Source organism: Triturus cristatus, chromosome 3_2, assembly GCF_964204655.1.
Source record: "Triturus cristatus chromosome 3_2, aTriCri1.1, whole genome shotgun sequence".
Lineage (NCBI taxonomy): Eukaryota > Metazoa > Chordata > Amphibia > Caudata > Salamandridae > Triturus > Triturus cristatus.
The window spans coordinates 41,178,791-41,199,588 of NC_140584.1; the positions used below are offsets into that span (position 1 = coordinate 41,178,791).

Sequence of the window (20,798 nt, forward strand, 5' to 3'; positions counted from 1 at the left end):
CGGTCATAAGACGTGCCTCATGCAACAAGTGAAGTTTAGCGGCGTTTAGATGTTCTCCAACGAGTGATTGGTTTGTGATCGCAGTTGTGATGGAGGATTTGCCAGACTCTTGCGATGAATTGAGTGCGAGGCTGTGGTCGTATGGTGATCGAGGGAGTGGTAGCGTGTGATGCAAGGTTGGGCTCATGAAGACAGGTGATAGTGATGAGCGGTTTACGGTGGCGTGCGAGGCAAGGTTGGGCTCATGAAGATAGGTGATAGTAACGAGCGGTTTACGATTGCTACTTGCGTGAAAAGTGCCTAATGCTGGGCAAGGTGTCAGAGGATTGCAGATGTGAGGGTGACATTTACCTAAAATCGGCGAATGCAACTACTCATAGTAGCGTCAGGGTGGTTATGCGTGGAGTGGTCGATGGCTCCTGGGAGGCACTGTGGGGGGGGGGAACGAAGAGCGTTAGAGGAGGAAGCATCCGTGGGGAGGTGCCTGTGATGACTGGATGCCGGTTTACCTGATGGGCCCTTGGAAGGAGTTCCAATCTGGGAGTCAGGCAGGTACGTCCGTGTTAAATGCGGGAAGTGGCAGCGACGATGGCTGAGCTGTAATTAGATGGAGGTTAGTTTCTAAGGTGGGCTGCTAGATTACGGTGGACGGAAGGAGCTAATCTCGGAGGAGTTAAGCGTAAGCGAGGACCGTCTTAGGGCAGGCTTACCTTGGGGATATTTGGGCTCAATAGAACATTCGTTCTAAGCGCGTCTGATTCGGAGCGCGGGCGGCAGCGGCAATGGCTGTCCGTGTTCAGTACCGAGCTGGATAGGAATGAAAGAGCTCGTTAGTGGGAAGAAGGGGTGGCGACTAACCTTGGGTGCTGCTCGGGGTTGGGAGCTTACCTCAACGGAGTCTCGGCACAGCGGTGGAAGAAATCCGTGTCGACCTGCAATGGGGACTGGACTCAAGGGCTCTGGTGAAGTTTAAGGCAACGAAGGGTAGTGAAAATGGAAGTAGGACTGTGTCTGTGGAGAACAGGACGGCGCGAGTGCGGGGGCCATTTTGAAGTGGGGGAACCGAGGCCGTGTGAATCATTCCCGGTTGTGCATAATGTGATGAGCATTTGTTAAGTTGATTCAACATTATGATGAGGGAAAAACATTTACAAGAAAAAACAAGGAGCTATACAGTAAAGAGGGCTAGTTATTAAACAATAGACGATCCATGGTTAAAAGGAATCATAATTAAACCACATGAAGAACCAGCTGAATGACATGTTTGCAGTGAAAGAGAACCCATCAGAAACATTAGGTTCGGCCATTCAGTGGTCAGTTGGTGTGGGAGATATTCAAGTAAGGCAAGTCAATGTTAAAAGTTTTTAAAGGAGCGTTGTCCAATCCTCGGTCCTGTTCAAGCCATTTCGAATCGAGTCATAGGTAATGATTGATTTCAGTTCCTCTTTGTTCAGAAGCTGGGCCATATTGCCTCCACCCTGTGGTAGTTTCAAAACTTTTAGAACTGTCCAGCGAATTTCATCTTCGTTGTTATTGGCCTCCACGAAGTGATCGACAAGAGGCGCATTTGGAGTCTTGCACTGGATTCGGCTTCTGTGTTGGCAAATTCTCGTTTTTACTCTTTGTGTGGTTTGGCCAATATAGATCTTTTGGCATGGGCATTTGATTAGGTAAATTACATTCGCTGTGTTACAGTTGGAAAAGGAATTGCTAAGTGAAGTGATGTTATTAAAAGTGAAACTTTTGCCTTCCATTGTAAAAACACAAACATTACAACCACTGCATTTGAAATGACCCAGAATAGGGGTAAGGCCCCAAGCAGCATCAAGAGTGGTAGTATTGACAGGAGAAGGTGGAGAAGCACGGATCAGATGATCCTTCAGATTTTTGTTCTTTTTAAATGCAAACAATGGTTTGTCCATTACTAGAGTTCCTACGTTCAAGATTGGCCAGTGATGGAGTATCATTTTCCTCAGTTTGTTTGAGACTGGCGAGAATGTTGTGACACAGGCTATTCTTTGTGTTTCTTTTTTGGGTTTGGGGGTCAGCAGGATTTCTCTCGGACAGTACCATGCACGTTTAGAAGCATTTTTCACGATTCTCTTAGGGTAACCTCTAGCTTTCAATTTTAAAGAAAGGTAATTTGCCTCTCTGAAATAGTCAGCTTTGCAAGAACAGTTTCTCCTTATTCTGAGGAATTGGGAGTAGGGCAATGAGTCCCTAAGGGCCCTAGGGTGATTACTGGTATAGTTCAGTAGAGTATTACGCTCGGTGGGTTTGAGGTACAGACGTGTGAGTAATTCGCCTTCAAGGTGGAAGATTGAAAGGTCTAAAAAGGCAATGGAATCTTTGTCAGTCGTGATGGTGAAGGAAAGGCCTGAACAGTTGTTGTTCATCCAATGTACAAAAGAGAGTAAAGACTCTGCGTTCTGTTTCCAGATGATGAAGATATTGTCTATATATCTTCGCCAGAAGCCAATGCAAGGAAAGAAAGGGTTTGAGTCAGTGAGGATGACATTTGTTTCTAGTTGGTCCATGAACAACACTGCTAGATTAGGGGCGAAAATTGCGCCCATAGAGGTGCCTTTAATTTGTTGGTAGAAGGTGTTGTCAAACATGAAGAAGTTACGTGTAAGGCAAAGTTCAAGGAGTTGTAGGATGAAAGTACTTGGGACGGCGTGTGTACGTGGTCGTGAGTCAAGCGTCTTTTGTATTGCCAACAGGGCGGTTGTCTGTGGTATGTTGGTATATAAGGACTCAACGTCCATGGTGCATAGGGTTTCAGATGTCGGGTTGTAGGGATGATGTTCAATGAGATTAATCATTGCCATTGAGTCCCTCACATAGCATCGGGGGAAAGGCGTAGCACAGAACCGACGGCCAAGTCTGAAGAAACGCATCCGTGGCTAGGGCTTTCGGATCCGGCCTCCAGCTGAAAAACAGAGGGAGCTGAGTGTTTAGGCTAGAAGCGAACAGGTCTAACTGGCACTGACCCCAGGTCTGAAGGAGAGAGCGGAAAATGCGAGGATGAAGCCGCCAGTCGCTGAAGTCGCGAAGATGGCGAGAGTTGCAGTCCACAATCTGATTGTGGCGACCAGGAAGATATTCGGCAATAACGGTGATCTTCTGTTGTAGACAGAAGTGCCTAATGCTGGGCAAGGTGTCAGAGGATTGCAGATGTGAGGGTGACATTTACCTAAAATCGGCGAATGCAACTACTCATAGTAGCGTCAGGGTGGTTATGCGTGGAGCGGTCGATGGCTCCTGGGAGGCACTGTGGGGGGGGAACGAAGAGCGTTAGAGGAGGAAGCATCCGTGGGGAGGTGCCTGTGATGACTGGATGCCGGTTTACCTGATGGGCCCTTGGAAGGAGTTCCAATCTGGGAGTCAGGCAGGTACGTCCGTGTTAAATGCGGGAAGTGGCAGCGACGATGGCTGAGCTGTAATTAGATGGAGGTTAGTTTGTAAGGTGGGCTGCTAGATTACGGTGGACGGAAGGAGCTAATCTCGGAGGAGTTAAGCGTAAGCGAGGACCGACTTAGGGCAGGCTTACCTTGGGGATATTTGGGCTCAATAGAACATTCGTTCTAAGCGCGTCTGATTCGGAGCGCGGGCGGCAGCGGCAATGGCTGTCCGTGTTCAGTACCGAGCTGGATAGGAATGAAAGAGCTCGTTAGTGGGAAGAAGGGGTGGCGACTAACCTTGGGTGCTGCTCGGGGTTGGGAGCTTACCTCAACGGAGTCTCGGCACAGCGGTGGAAGAAATCCGTGTCGACCTGCAATGGGGACTGGACTCAAGGGCTCTGGTGAAGTTTAAGGCAACGAAGGGTAGTGAAAATGGAAGTAGGACTGTGTCTGTGGAGAACAGGACGGCGCGAGTGCGGGGCCATTTTGAAGTGGGGGAACCGAGGCCGTGTGAATCATTCCCGGTTGTGCATAATGTGATGAGCATTTGTTAAGTTGATTCAACATTATGATGAGGGAAAAACATTTACAAGAAAAAACAAGGAGCTATACAGTAAAGAGGGCTAGTTATTAAACAATAGACGATCCATGATTAAAAGGAATCATAATTAAACCACATGAAGAACCAGCTGAATGACATGTTTGCAGTGAAAGAGAACCCATCAGAAACATTAGGTTCGGCCATTCAGTGGTCAGTTGGTGTGGGAGATATTCAAGTAAGGCAAGTCAATGTTAAAAGTTTTTAAAGGAGCGTTGTCCAATCCTCGGTCCTGTTCAAGCCATTTCGAATCGAGTCATAGGTAATGATTGATTTCAGTTCCTCTTTGTTCAGAAGCTGGGCCATATTGCCTCCACGCTGTGGTAGTTTCAAAACTTTTAGAACTGTCCAGCGAATTTCATCTTCGTTGTTATTGGCCTCTGCGAAGTGATCGACAAGAGGCGCATTTGGAGTCTTGCACCGGATTCGGCTTCTGTGTTGGCAAATTCTCGTTTTTACTCTTTGTGTGGTTTGGCCAATATAGATCTTTTGGCATGGGCATTTGATTAGGTAAATTACATTCGCTGTGTTACAGTTGGAAAAGGAATTGCTAAGTGAAGTGATGTTATTAAAAGTGAAACTTTTGCCTTCCATTGTAAAAACACAAACATTACAACCACTGCATTTGAAATGACCCAGAATAGGGGGAAGGCCCCAAGCAGCATCAAGAGTGGTAGTATTGACAGGAGAAGGTGGAGAAGCACGGATCAGATGATCCTTCAGATTTTTGTTCTTTTTAAATGCAAACAATGGTTTGTCCATTACTAGAGTTCCTACGTTCAAGATTGGCCAGTGATGGAGTATCATTTTCCTCAGTTTGTTTGAGACTGGCGAGAATGTTGTGACACAGGCTATTCTTTGTGTTTCTTTTTTGGGTTTGGGGGTTAGCAGGATTTCTCTCGCACAGTACCATGCACGTTTAGAAGCATTTTTCACGATTCTCTTAGGGTAACCTCTAGCTTTCAATTTTAAAGAAAGGTAATTTGCCTCTCTGAAATAGTCAGCTTTGCAAGAACAGTTTCTCCTTATTCTGAGGAATTGGGAGTAGGGCAATGAGTCCCTAAGGGCCCTAGGGTGATTACTGGTATAGTTCAGTAGAGTATTACGCTCGGTGGGTTTGAGGTACAGACGTGTGAGTAATTCGCCTTCAAGGTGGAAGATTGAAAGGTCTAAAAAGGCAATGGAATCTTTGTCAGTCGTGATGGTGAAGGAAAGGCCTGAACAGTTGTTGTTCATCCAATGTACAAAAGAGAGTAAAGACTCTGCGTTCTGTTTCCAGATGATGAAGATATCGTCTATATATCTTCGCCAGAAGCCAATGCAAGGAAAGAAAGGGTTTGAGTCAGTGAGGATGACATTTGTTTCTAGTTGGTCCATGAACAACACTGCTAGATTAGGGGCGAAAATTGCGCCCATAGAGGTGCCTTTAATTTGTTGGTAGAAGGTGTTGTCAAACATGAAGAAGTTACGTGTAAGGCAAAGTTCAAGGAGTTGTAGGATGAAAGTACTTGGGACGGCGTGTGGACGTGGTCGTGAGTCAAGCGTCTTTTGTATTGCCAACAGGGCGGTTGTCTGTGGTATGTTGGTATATAAGGACTCAACGTCCATGGTGCATAGGGTTTCAGATGTCGGGTTGTAGGGATGATGTTCAATGAGATTAATCATTGCCATTGAGTCCCTCACATAGCATCGGGGGAAAGGCGTAGCACAGAACCGACGGCCAAGTCTGAAGAAACGCATCCGTGGCTAGGGCTTTCGGATTCGGCCTCCAGCTGAAAAACAGAGGGAGCTGAGTGTTTAGGCTAGAAGCGAACAGGTCTAACTGACACTGACCCCAGGTCCGAAGGAGAGAGCGGAAAATGCGAGGATGAAGCCGCCAGTCGCTGAAGTCGCGAAGATGGCGAGAGTTGCAGTCCGCAATTTGATTGTGGCGACCAGGAAGATATTCGGCAATAAAAGTGATCTTCTGTTGTAGACAGAAGTGCCAAAAATCTTTGGCGATCTCGGCCAAAAACTTGGATTTCGTTCCCCCTAACTTGTTGACATACCGGACCGCTGAAACATTGTCCATGTGGAGAAGAATGCAACAATTGGTTTGAAGAGGAGAAAAACACCGGATCGCAAATGATCCCGCCAGGAGTTCCAGGCAGTTTATATGAAGAGACAATTCCTGGGAGGACCACCGACCCCCGGTCGAGACGGGACCGCACCGGGCTCCCCAGCCCCACAGACTGGCATCGGACTCTATCACTAGATCCGGAGATGAGCCGAACAGGACTCGCCCATTCCAGGCCTCCATGTGGTCTAACCACCATTGCATTTCCCTTTTCGCTTCCTCGGAAAGAGGAATTAGTTCGGAATAGCGAAGACCTTTTTGGAGATGACGGATCTTCAACCGTTGGAGTGCCCTGTAATGCAGAGGACCTGGGAAAATCGCCTGAATGGAGGACGCCAATAGACCGACAACACGTGCTAACGATCTCAACGACACAGTCTGTCTGGAAAGAACCGACATCAATTCCCTCTTGATGTACTGAATCTTTTGATTGGGTAAGAGAAGTTGACAGGAAAGAGAATTCACATGGAAGCCCAGAAAATCTATCACCTGTGTTGGAATCAAGACTGATTTCTGAGGGTTCACCAGAAATCCCAGAGATTGTAAAAGGTCGATAGACCACTCCAGATGCGTCAAGACTGTGAGGGGACAGTCTGCCATGATAAGAAGGTCGTCCAGATATATTATTAAGCGAACACCCCGAGCGCGCAAACATTCCACGACGGGCCTCAGAAGTTTCATGAAACACCAAGGTGCCGACGAGAGGCCGAACGGGAGAACCTTGTATTCGTAGCAAGTTCCCAGCCAACTGAATTGAAGGAACCGACGATGTGGCTCGAAAATGGGAATCGACAAGTACGCATCTTTGAGGTCGAGGCGAACCATCTAATCCCTCTCGCGAAGATCGCGCAATAAATGAATCCCCTCCATTTTGAAGTGTCTGTAAACGACACCTCTGTTGAAGTCCTTCAAATTGAGAACCAGACGGGAACCGCCCCCTTTTTTCTGCACCAGAAAAATAGTGCTGATGAAACCATGGGGATGGGGAATAGTTTGAATGATTGCCCCTTTTTGGAAAAGAGACTCGATCTCTGCCGAGATTAACCCCTGGTCCTGAAGAGAGAAAACTAGAGGATTTGGAGGGTGGGATTGATGTTGGGGCTGATAAAACTCTATTTTGTAACCCTGAACGGTTTGCAGTACCCAAGCATCGTTGGAGATCAGACGCCAATTGTGCAGAAAAAATCGGATTCTGCCCCCCAGAACCACATCGGAAACAGGAATCAAGCAAACCTGAAGTGTTGGAATCCTGGTAGCCACCTTGGTTTCCACCGGAACATCCCTTACGAAATTGTCCTCTCCCTTTGCGAGAGGGATAGAAGTGGGAACGGGAATTGTAGCCTGTATCCTGACCACCGCCTCTTTGGGACTGGAATCCCCTCTGGGAGAATTGTTGAGAGCCACGGCCGAACGAGCGTCCCCTATGTCGTTCGGCCCTGGCAAAAACCGGACGAAGTGCACGCCGAAGCAAAGCCTGGGCTTTATCAAGACCGCTGAAAGTTGCTACAAACTTGGTAAGTTCTTTTAGAAAAGGCTGGCCGAATAACAGACCCTGAGCTACAGGACCGGACTCAGAAGTGGAGAGTTCTGCCAATTTAGGATCCAATTTAAGAAGAATTGAGCGATGGCGCTCGCTGGAAATTGCACAGTTAGCGTTACCCAACTGGCAAATAGCCCTCTGAGACCACTCAATAAGCTCGTCAGGGTCCACAAGAGACGAAGATTCTTTGGCCTGAAACCCAAGATCTAAAATCTTTGTGAGTGGACCTAGCAAGTCTAGCATTTTATCCTGACAGGAGCGCCAGGATCTGTCAAGACCCTTCTTTGGATCTTTGGCAAATTTGTTAAGATAGGAGACCATCGTAGGATCAATCTCCGGAGTGTCCGCTAAATGATCGGCGATATCCGGGCGAGGACACTCAGACCGAAGGCGAGCCCTGACATCTTTTTCAAAGGGTTGCCGAATGTGTGCTTGTACATATTCCGCCACAGCAGGAGAAGGGAGCCAGGAAGAGGAATGTGAATGATAGAGGTCCGAAGGTTCGAAGGTAAGGACCGGAGGATGAGTAGGAGCATCAACATAATGCCCCTTACGAGACTTCTTACGTGGCAGTGGAACATCCTGATCAGAGGGTGAGGAATGAGTACCTTCGGTGTCTGTTAAAATTCCGGAGGATGCAGAAGCGCCCACTGATGTCAAGGAGGAAGACTTATCTGTGGTTAAAGTTTTAGCCAATTTCTTAAAATCCGACCTATGCGGATTAGCTGGAGACTTGGACAAACGGGAGGTTGGCAACCAGCCCTGTTGTTTGGCGTATTGTGTCAAATGATGTTTTAAGGGGTTGATAGCGCAGGCAAGTGCTTTATTAACTGAGTGTTGTACACCCTGGTCCAATACTTCCACCAAATCATGCTCTAGAAAACTAGAGTCGTCATCCTCATAAGAATAGTCATCTTCAACAAGGTAATCTTCCATAATGACACAGTACTGTGACAGTAAGCCCACAAGATGACACTTAATTATTAGTAATGCCAAAGGCACAATGCAGGGGGAGTGAATAACCCCACAGCAAGCCAGCAGGACAGGTAAAACCTGACACTGTAGAAAATGTAAATGTGGATGGAGGGCTTGCTGAAACAAATAATCACTCTAGGCAGAGCCTATGCGTTTTTATACAGCTCAATGCTTATGATTTGCAAAGGGCGTAGTCGGGGCTGAGGCAAAAAAAGAGGCTGTGGGCAGCGTTGTGAGGACAACCGTCTAATTTTCAAGCTCCGTGTGAAAACACGGAAGATAAACACACAAAATGGCCGCCGTGCATGCGCGGTAACGGCCGCCTCGTCAGAAATGAAAAGAGGAGCTCGCGCCCTTAGCTCGCGAGTCGTCTAGCCCCCGTTCTCCCGCTCCACTAATTCAAAAAAGACACGGGCGCTTTTAAATGCGTCCGGACCTAGGGAGGTGAGCCCACGCTCCCGTTAACCCCCGACCGCTAACCTCGCGACTTAAGGAAAATAAACAAAGAGTGCGAGCGAGCACGAGGGACACAACGCAAAGCAGCGTTAAAGTGTATACACAGCAATAAGCAGCGCAACAGTTTCACAAAGCACCATGCAAGAAAAAATACATAATAAAGCACTTAACTGGCTGCGGAGCAGCAAAGAAAGAGGAAGTAATTCCATCTACATGACCTTTTATATGGGGGACTCTATGGTTGGTCACGTGGTACCCTGGTGTTCATGGGTACTGTAGTTTTTCTTTTATCTAACGTTTCTTCTAATTGGCTGCTCAGCATTTCTAATAAAGAAATGAGAAAGCATAATCCTCGCCTCCTGTCCTGACATAGAATTGCACAGTCAAGTGCAGTACTCTTATTGTAATGGTGCAGTACACGTGCAGTACAATTAAGTCTGTGACCCTCATCTCATTGCACCTGTCTGCTTGGTTCTGATCATAGTAGTCTGTCTGGTCATACTTAATTCCCTATTTCCGTTCTCTTTTCGTCATATCTATCAGCTCGCACTTGTTTACCTCACTCGAAACACACATCACTGCCCATCCCACCTCGAAGCAAATTGCTATTTCCGACTTACCTTTCGCTACACCATCCAGCTCCGATCTCATGACGTTTATTAGACCCCCTTCATTAACATGTCAACTCAACTTATTTTATTCACATTTATTGCACATTTTTTCTCTCAATTATTTACTCATTTCAGTCATATATCTTTACATCTTTCATTTCAAGTTATATTACACCCCTCCGCGGCATTCACTACACATTTCTATGAGAATCTCGTTTCTTTCAGTTAATATTTCACTACACGGTGTAGTTTGCTTTTCAGAGCTAGGCTTCTTTGTAGTTAGAAGACCTACAATCTTGGGTGAGTGATAGCTCCTGCCCTGTTGGGCTCTAGTTTTTAACAATGAACTGAAGGAATTGCGAATGGAGCAGATTTGGGTATAGAGTCTGTTTTACAATTCTTTTTTTTTTTATTTAAAAGAAAAAAAATTGAGATCTCATACACAGGATTCCTGCGCTCTTAGTAGCAGGGAAGAGTTAGCTATGATTAGCGACTCTTATGAACCATACAGCAAAAATATACCTTGAAATCTCAGAAATACTATTAAGATTGATTACCTGTGAATACAATTTGGTTTGTTTTATTCCCGCGAGGGCGGCCACAGCTGGAGAAATACGGCATCTCTTGGCCAATGTATACTGTGCAACACTACAGCCACTAAAATACTCAATTGTCTTTGGTTTTGTCTGTCACTGAGCTATGAACGGAAAAAGTATTTAAAGTTATCAATTCTCAGACTAGGTGTAAGAACATGCTTAGACGCCTTTCAAAAGTGCTTTAATTGTAAAGACAAACTCGAATTGACAGCCTTCATGGATTTCTTGAAAAGCCGCTCAACAAAAACGTTGCACCACCTTTAACACCATTTGAGAAATGGACTTAACAACTAGATTATCATTGAATAAACTTTGATAGGCTCATTGATACATTATACCTAGAAATTCCTACATAATCAGAGCTGTGGGTCATGTGCTCTCCGTGCCACTGGAATCAAACTTATCTGGCTGATAAGGGGTGAAACCCCAAAACCGGTCCTAGGCTGCTTGTTTCCAGCCCAATGAGGACCTGGCCTGGCAGTTCGGGCTGGACTGTTCCCATGAGGCACAGGGTCAAGACTGATTTGCATATGGCTGGGTTCTAACTGGAATGGCATGGTGAGCAAAACAAACAATGGATTTAGGCCCAGATCTCTGTACTGGGGTGAATGTATGACATTGTTCTGCATTCTGTCCATCAATTGTTCTTAATACAAATAGTGAGGCACTTAAGAAGTTGAGCATGTTACACTTTACAAATGCCACAATACATAGCAAGGCTACATTATGAAATGTTTAACCTCTTGTCAGCCGACACGTTTTCGTTGATGTGTTCACAATCACATGAGTAGAACAAAGCAGGACGTACTTACAGGCTCACCTTTGGGGTTGAATGTACTACAGAGAGGTGGATAAATGATTCTGGTAACAGGTAACACAACAATTAACGGAAAGAAGCCCCAACCTGCGCCTCCCGCGCTCCCAACATGATTGGCCAGGAGACAGCCTTAAATCTCTCATGTAATGTATCCCTCTCAGGTGTACACACACCCAGCACATGGACTAAGCACACTATTGCTCCATCATTTTACTGTACCCTACCCAGGCACACATACAAGTAATGCAGAGTCACTACTCAAATGCTATGCAGCACTCAACATCTACCTGATGTTGGCTAAGGGTGAGTTAAGTTCCCAGCAGCAGAACGTTTATGAAGGTCAGTGAGTCCTTAGGCCTCCCTCCAGTGACACAGGGAAAAAGGTCCTGTTCACTACTACTGATCACTACACGGTATGCTGCCACCACTGAGCTCATGCTGCTTAACTCCTGGTGAAGGTGGTAGCCTCCCACCACTATGAGGGTAGCGCTTTGGGCACCCCTCCCAGTCCATGAGACACGCCTATCTCATGGCACACACGCATAATCCGTGTTCGTCTATGACAAAAAATCAGCATTAGGGATCCCAACAATAGTACAAATTGGCACTTAGGGCAGGGGTAAATGTCTCTTAACATGCAAAAGACATTTCCGTTCCCAACACTAGGAATAATCACCCCTTGATCCTAGTGTAAATATCACTAAAATTGGGTAATAAGGCAGATCAGGGTTTACATTGAAACATTCTGGGAGAATTATCAGGGAGGTGAAATGACCAAGGAAAGCAGATCCCTGATTAAATGAAGAACGTAATGGCTACTAGAAAACAGCCATCAAAGCAGGGGCGGACTGGGAACCAATACCAGCCCTGGCAAAGTGCTTGGCAGCCCCCCCACCCCTCCGCGGGGGTTTGGGGTGCCACCGAGCTCTTTGCCAGGACCGGTTTTCAGGCGATTTTGTTACAGGGCCGATTTTGCAGCTAGGCTGCAAAAACGGCCCTGTAACAAAAACGGCCCCAAGGGGCCCAAAACCGGCCCCCATCCGTGCGGCGCACCGGGGGATTGCCCGGTGCCCGCTACGGCCAGTCCGGCCCTGCATCAGAGTAAAAAGATCCAAGTTCACCGAAGACAGTGGTCGGAAAGTTGGGCCTTAAAGGACTCTCATGACAGGGCACATCCAAGGAAGGCAGCAAGGTCTTTCCAGGTGGATTTATTTATAGAAAGCCCTTCATTATTATAGACATCGAGGGTGTGAGGTCATCCAATTCACACATTGCTCTCCAAAGGCCCCAATTGCAATACACTAAACTTTAAGTGTGGCTACTGCTAACCCCAAGTAGAAACCTTCCAAGAAGACGTGAATAAGCTTGAGTGAAGGATGCCTGCATGGTTGTAAGGCGAGCCACAGAGATGTGAAAGAAGGCCAATAATGTTCAGATGACCTCCTTCTGGACAACCACAGGGAACTGCACAGCCACCTCCTCAAAATAAAGGCCCGAACTGTGTAGGCCTAATCCTTCAACCACCAAACTGCAAAGTGAATGACAATTGGAGATGAGAAAGTATAGCATGCCACAAGGTAGAAAGTCAATGGCCTAACCAATAGAGAACCCACCATTAATTCCAATACATATGGAAAGCAAATTTGTTTGAGGCATGTAAGGGAATTGTAGGCACACACTTTTATTACAGTGTGTATCATGGTGCTCTGGTTTATGGTCAACATTCGGGTATCTGCTTTGCACTCAGTACAACAAAAATGGAAGTGAATTAATAAGCATTTCCCATATTTTAGTAATTCACTGTTCTTTTTCTTTCCTGCCAATATGTATTCAGTTCCATGAGTCAAAGTTTATATATAGCCCCAATCAATATCTGGGAACTCTTTACCAGTGGGCAATATTTTCTAGCATTATTGACTGTATCTGTGGAAAACAAAAAACATATGCTATGGCTGAGCGATGTCGTCCAAACGACATTAAAACAATCAGTAAAAAAATGGTTCTATCGCAAAGTTCAGCACATAGCACAGCCATAATTCATATTTAAAGGATCCAAGTCCAACCAAGCTTTCTCAGCTAGAGGGTGTGCCTATCTCAAATAGGTAAATAAAGGATAAATGGGCATGCAAAGAAGACTCACAGAATGAAAACGTGCCAAAATCAGCTTCAATAAACCTTTGAAAGGGGAGACATGCAGTTGAATAAATGCCAGTAGAGCCTCGACTACCCGAATGATACCACAGAGTGGAGTAAACTAACAGCTACCAAAATACACAAATGTGCAAAACAGAAGGTTAGATTTTCCTGTTGGATGACTTCACATCATATACAAATAATACAGTGCCGATATTTTCATTATGTAAATTAGTAAAAAAGAGACTTCACTGACCAAATTAACACATTACTTCTCATTAATCCTTGCATACAGTTGTCATGCAACATAACATGACGAGTGCCTCCTTTTTAGATGAATTCATAAATGCAACATAAACCAACTTACCACTAAATTGTGCATCAAACAACCCGATTAGAGCAATGTTTTGCATTCCTAAAGCTTTCATCCCCTGTACCTAAAAATGTACTTGCTAGTCAGCAAATTGATATGAATGAAAACAATATTGAGTAACACTACAGAAAATGAGGCGCAATCAGCTTTAAAAAACATAACACATTTTGAGCTAGAGGATATCCTGAAAACATTCATGTAAAATAAGAAGAAAGGGTTGACAATACTTCAAGACAAATGCTACTGAAACCAAGTGACAGAAAGGCCAGTGCCTGACGGGAGCCACCACGATGCTGTTTGCAGGAAATACAGACAATTTTCAGTGGGGAAAACGATGCTGTGAGGACTTCTCGAACCGCGGTCACAGTATCGGTGAAAAGAATTCGCCGGCCCCAAAAGAACAAACAAAGGTGTTGGCCAAAGTAACAAACAACATGCTGCCACTTAACAATAGGAGGCAAGGGCCTCATTTGATAAGGAAAAGTAGGAGCAAGTAGGGAGTGAGCTCATGTAGTCTAAAGTAAAACAGTATTTCAAAAGCAAAGCTATGACAGCACAATATTGGACAAAGTTATGAATTTGGTGCACTGCTATGTTGTGGAAAAGCTGTGCAACTGCAATATCTATCAGCAGTAGGGCTATTGAGAAAACATAAAGAATTAACGTTCTCGGAAGAAATGAGGAAGGCAGACAAAAAAAATAATTTTTATGCTCTATTGATCTTTTGATCCACCTCTTGTTTTATTTTCATAAGCGCTCTTAATGATGACAACCTACCTAATTGTATTTACATTTTACCTCGCCTTATTTTGACTCCAATACTGCTACTTATCCATCATTTTTTAGAGCTTTTAGCGCCATACCATGCTTCCTACTAGATGTCCTAAACATATGCTGTATCGTGGTTTGCACTAGAGGACCCATGCTATTTATTCTATGGACCACAAAACAGTGAAATTCCAGGTTCTTATGACTTACCGTTTACATTCGATAAATACGTACTGTATTTTACTAGTATCTTTTTAAATGTTCAATGTTTTTTTATTAACCTACTATATAAACATTTTTGACTGACTGAACAGTGGCTTTATCAGACTACATGTCGATCCTTTTGGAAATGCTTTGATTGTAGTAAACAAAACTGCATTATTTCTATAGTACAGCTGTGCTAAGGGTATGCCACAGGATACTGTAACATAAAGTATTCCTATTGTAATGTTGTGGTTTAGTCATAGACTAGCATGCTCATGCCACTACTCGAGATAAGATATGCCCCACTGTGGAATAGTATAACTATGATTAGAACATTGGAATGTGGAGCACTCTATTGAAGACAATGGGGTGCTCCGTGCTTCTACGGGCCGGTAAAGGCCTGCAAAGCAACATTCCAATGTTGTTTTCACAAAGGCCTCTCGGAGCCCGAGGGGATTTAAACCCCCTGGAACTCCGAGAGGCCTTTGTTTTATTTGTTAGAACATTCTGCCCTCTAGTGGCAGAATGTTCTAATAGCCTTATAGCCCTTCGTAGCTAGGCTATACTGGCTATTAAAGTCCCGCTCCCTTGTTAAAGTCCCTCGCCTTCGGCTCGGGCCTTTAACGCACGGTATAGCTACAGCGGGCTATAAGGATATATTAGAAAATTGGAATGTGGAGCACTCCATTAAATACAATAGACTGCTCTGGCCTTCTACTAATGCCCGCAGAGCATCATTCCAATGTTGTTTTTGCTCACAGCTGTTGCTGTGAACGAAGGCCTCTCTTAGCCTGATGGTATTTAAACCCCCACGGGCTCTGAGAGACTTTTGTTTTTACCAATTAGAACATTCTGCCCTATAGGGGTGGAATATTCTAATAGCCTTAGAGCCCTGCATAGCGATAATGATTAGTATTCCTTGGATCATTCTATTGATTTGATACTGCTTCTCTGTACGAGTTTACTAGCACTGATAAAGAGAATTGTATCATTTTGAAAATAGTTGTATAGAGCAAAACAGTGTGCAAGACAAACCACCTGTTATTTCTACTTGCGTTTTTGCTATTTACCGTGCTGGTGGCCCACTCTGGATATTCAGAAATTTCAACCAGAGTGTCTGTGTCGATGCCAATGAAGTTGGTGTTCACTTCACTCTCCGTGAAGGCCAGTGTTATCCGTCTTAGAGCTGCGATCTGGTCCAAAGGCAGTGGGCTCCCGAAAACCTATCAACCAAATATAATGTTGCATACATTATGTCAGTCTGCAGATGCTACTTCAGGGGTATGCAATACAGATTAATATTTTTCCTCAAAATTCCATGAAGTTTCAAGAAATCACATTTTCATAACAAAATGTGGTTTGGACATGTTTTGTATGACTGTTTTTTTATGTGAGCCTGCACCTAATGTAAAAATGTCTAGTGAGATCTCTCAGCAGATAACTTCTTTGAGAAGGAAATGCCGATCAACAAGCAATTTTTATGCAAAGCAGTCTCCCACTGGTTTCTCACCAGACATTTTTATCCAAAATACATGCTTTAACCCCTTGCATGCGTCGGACAGCCCCCAGCTGTCCGACGTCACGGTGGGAGTGTGCAGAGGACGGCTGGGGGCCATCCGAACCCCACCCACTCATTAATTCACCTGCACAGCGGGGAATGTGCGCAGCGCGCAAGGGGTTAATAAACAAGCATTTGGAAATGCAATAGGTCTCTCATTTATTTCAGTTGAAGTTATTGGCATTGCAAATGACAATGTCTTCTACCCATGTGTTATGGAGTGTATGTATGTGGTGTGTAGTGGAATTATGTGGGTTGGATTAGAATTATTAGTTTTGGAATTGTGTGGTGTGGAATTGTGTGGTATAGAGTGGATTTGTGTACTGCAATTATGTGACATGATGTGCAGTGGAATTATGTGGATAGTATATGTGGTAATGAGCGTTATGGAAATATGTGGAGTGGGATTGCGTGCTATGGAGTGAAATTATGTGGAATTAATGTTTGTGTTGTGAGGAGGTATGTGGTGGAAATTAATTATATGGTGTTCTGTTGAATTTTGTGGCATGATGTAGAATTCTGTGGTGGGATGGGATGTATGTGATGTGTTGTGTAATTGTGTTGTTGAGTTGAATTGTGTGTTTTGGTGTTAAGTTATGTGGTGTGGACGGGAAATGTGTGGAGTTAAATTGTGTGGTGTGGAACTGTGTGGATAGCTTTGCATTTTTGGTGATGAAAAAAAGAAATAGGTAGGAGACACAGCTAGCCCCTTCCTAAAATGCCTGCTGTGCACTCCCAGATCTGCATCTTCTTTTATAGTACATAAAGAGGCTGTGTTACACTTTCTCAAGGATATGTTGGCCTTAAAACCCCTATTGCTTTTACAGTCTATATGGTCCAAAGTAGAAACAAATGTTACCAAGTCCATTGTATCTGTTTGTCTAGCTCTTGACCCTGCTATGAAAATACCTCGGCTGTCTTATATTATTTTTTTTTTGATTCACCCATCTTGACTAATCCGAAAGGAGCTAAGAATGCTTGATGAATCTAGGAAGCATACTGTTGTTTCTTATGTATCTTTTGACTTGTCGGAGAAGTGTCAACATTATTGACTTCAGTGACTAATACTCAGCATCGCTTTGTGATATCTAGATTACGATTGGGTATTGTCCACCATCTTGTCGCTTTCCCTGTAGTGAAAAAGCACCCATCAGCCACAATTCCCTGTCCTTGTGACAGAGTGTCAGCTTAAAGCTGTGGTTTTTATGAGGGTTTGAGGAGATATTATTTAACACCACTTTTCCCCGAGTGCAATATTAGGGAATTAAGAGATGCCTTTAAATCTATATTTGCACTAGAGAACACTCTGGTTTGTGTTAGAACTGCACTTTATTTATGGGGTGCTATGAATTTAAGGAAAAGCCTTGTACTGTAATGTATTTTATATACTTGTTTTTCAGAAGCTTTTTTTGTTGTTTTTTTAAGATTGCAGTGTATTTATTGGTGACTATTGATGATTTGTTTACTTTTTATGTACTTTTATGGCCTTTGTTTTTGTGCTGAATAAAGATTTTGAATGACAACTTTGCTCAAAAGGTGGCAAAATCTTTCACTAACGATCATAGTCAGAGTGTGTTAATCTATTCTGCCTTTTAATCATGTCTTTATTCTCCAATATGCCCTTCAAATTACAAAACAACTCCTGAAGAAACCTATACTAGATTCTGATGACCTCGCCAACTACCGGCTTATTACTCACCTACTATCCATCAGCAAGATCATTGAAAAAACAGTTTATGTTCAACACTAAGATCACATCAATGACAACCATTTCCTGCATGACTGCCATTCTGGCTTCAGCTCAGACTGCAGCATGAACAATGTAACCTTATGCGTCGTAGATGATGCCCTACTGACTTCAAATGAAGATGACACACCCCCTTCCAGATATCGATGGACCTCTCAGCTGCCTTCAACAGAGTTAACAATCCCATCCTCATAAGCACCCTGGAGTACTGAATGGGATTCACTGGCAATGTCCTTCACTGGTTCTCCTCCTAACTTTCCAACTGACATCAGTTTGTTTACACGGGTACCTCCAGGTCCCAAAAGATCCCTATAATCTCTGGAGTCCTCAAGGGTTCCATACTGTCTGCTGTCATCTGCAACCTCGACATGGAGTCACTTGCTGCTCTACTCAAAGATTAAAGCATCAAGATTCACCAATATGCCATTATACACAACTCTATTTGAATGCCTCTTCAGCTTCATACATGCAACACCTCAAGCACTGCCTGCACATAATGCTGACCTGGATACCCAGCCCCTACCTGAAGCTCAACTCAACCAAGAGAGAATTCCTTTTATTTGCCAAGAACAACCAAAACAGAAACATTACAAACATGGACCAATTAATTCAACTTTGACGGCTTCGGACCCCAACCTTCAGCCACTTCTAAGTTACTTGGATTCACACTAGGAACCAACCTCACCCTCAAGGAAGATATTGCCAAAAATAAAAATGACTGGTACCAGATCTCTCTTCTAAAGAAAGTAAAATAGCCTTTTCAATAAAGCAACTTCAGAACTGCTGTTCAAGCCCTCATACTATTGCATCTGGGAGATGGTAATGCCCTACTACACACTGGCACTACTTAATGACATCCATGAGCTCATCCAGGGTCTGAAGATATATGATCACATCACCCCCATCCTGATAGGACTTCATTGGCTCCCGATACTGGCCAGCACCACTGCATCATGTGCTAAGCCATAATGACTAGTACCCCTACTTATCGTGCAGACAAGCTCACCATCTCTAGTGGTTTTCTGCTCACCTGCAGTCAGTAATCCATCAGAACTTAGACTTAGAAGTATAAAAAAGAAAACAAGGCAGCTGGCCCTTTCCATCTATATACCCAGGATATGGAACATCATCAAAGTATCCATTGGGACTGCACTAAAGCAGCTCAAGTTAAGGAATGAGTAGAAGACTTATGTCTTTCAAGAACACTATATCACAAAGCAATAACCGTACCTCAGCGACATCTCCTATCACTAGTTGAATCTATACTAGTTTTTGACCCAGTGGAGCACACTGCTGCCTTTTTGCTAGGTGTGCACTATAGAATATCATATACCTACTTACACACATACATTCTTTTATTTCCTAACATATCAGTTACGAAATGTATATTGAAAGGACACAGACTGCATAAATCGAAATCCAGCTTGATAGCCGTGATGGAGGTCTAGCATCTCCCAAATTTAGGTTGCATTATTTAGCAGCATTGGTTAATTTCTTAACTTGTGTTATTTCCCGGCCTACCCAGACAGAAACTTTGACAACATGAACTTAAAAGAATAATCTACTTTAGTAAATCTCATAGATTTCTGAAAAGAATAGATATAAAACCCTGCAGTTAAAAGGTCTGTGTAACGATTATTGCTGTGCCGAACAGAGCATACCCAGATCAGGGATTTCCAGTCTTTCAATACTGCGAGCTACTTCTGAGCTATGAAAAATGTCCCGATCTACTGCCGTGGATATAAAATTAAATGAAAAAAGCATTTATTTAGTGCATAGCTATCCAGGGGCATCGCAGCGCTGACAGCGGTAAGAACAGTAGACACCATAACCACATCAGGGGAAGAGCCAAGTTTTTAGAATTTTACGAAAGGCCAAATGATTGGATTCCCTGCGTAATCAGATTGGAAGAGTATTTCACATCCTGGCAGCATTGTACGAAAACAGGCGGCCACCACTTCTCGCCTTGTTGATCCTGGGAACTACGGCAAGATGCAGGTCGTCCGAACGCAGGCGTCTTTTCGCACAGTAAGGCAGGACAATGGAGTGGTTAATGGACAGTACCTTCCCAGCTAAAATCTTGTGGACAATACACATGGCCTTAAAATTAGCTCTCTTCTGGATAGGGAGCCAATGAAGAGATTGCAGGGCTGGTTTCGCAGACTGACGATTCAGAATCCCAAGAAGCATCCGCGCTGCGCAATTTTGCACCGTCTGGAGTCTTGAGATGGTAGCATATGGGGCACCTAAATAAAGAACATTCCCGTAGTCCCGGTGAGAAATAATGAGCGCCTGGACCATAAGCCTTCTTGCAAGGAAGGGAAGAAGAGGGAGGACTTTCCGAAGCATCCTTAGGAAGCCGCCACATTCTGCGCCTGTACCTTAAAGCTCAGATCTCGATCAAGCCAGATACCTAGACTTTTTAGATGGGTCTTGGGAGCAGGAACGTGGCCCGGACAGACTGGCCACATTACTTCTCCTTTAAGAAAAGAAGGATTCCCTAGAAGTATCATCTCTGTCTTTTCTCCATTCAAATTCAGATATGAATGGTTCATCCACTTGGCTACCTCCTCCAGGCACGGTCGAAAGCCAAGAGAGGAGTTGTCAGAATGATTCAGTGCCACAACAAGTTGAGTGTCGTCTGCATAAGTCAATATGTAAACCCCAAACGGAAGCACAATCTCCGCTAGCGGGCTCATATAAACATTGAATAGGGTGGGACTTAAGGACAATCCCTGCGGAACCCCGCAGTGGAGGGGCATCCATTTTGAGGTAACATCACCATCGAAAACCTGGAAGAATCTATCTTCCGAGAATGATTGCAGCTATACTAAGGCTTTCCCAGTCACCCCCAAATTTCTGAGTCTATGGACCAAGATTTGATGATTAACGGTGTCGAAGG

At 44.3% G+C, this 20,798-nt stretch overlaps 1 protein-coding gene across 1 annotated transcript in view; it reads right to left on the reverse strand.

Annotated features, from left to right (window-relative positions):
• LOC146856773 (otoancorin-like) overlaps positions 1-20,798 on the reverse strand; it is a 484,135-nt gene that overhangs the window by 83,727 nt on the left and 379,610 nt on the right. The window contains exon 20 of the mRNA XM_085647226.1: positions 15,662-15,814. Coding sequence (XP_085503352.1) covers positions 15,662-15,814 — 153 coding nt within the window. The remainder of the gene's footprint in view (positions 1-15,661; positions 15,815-20,798) is intronic.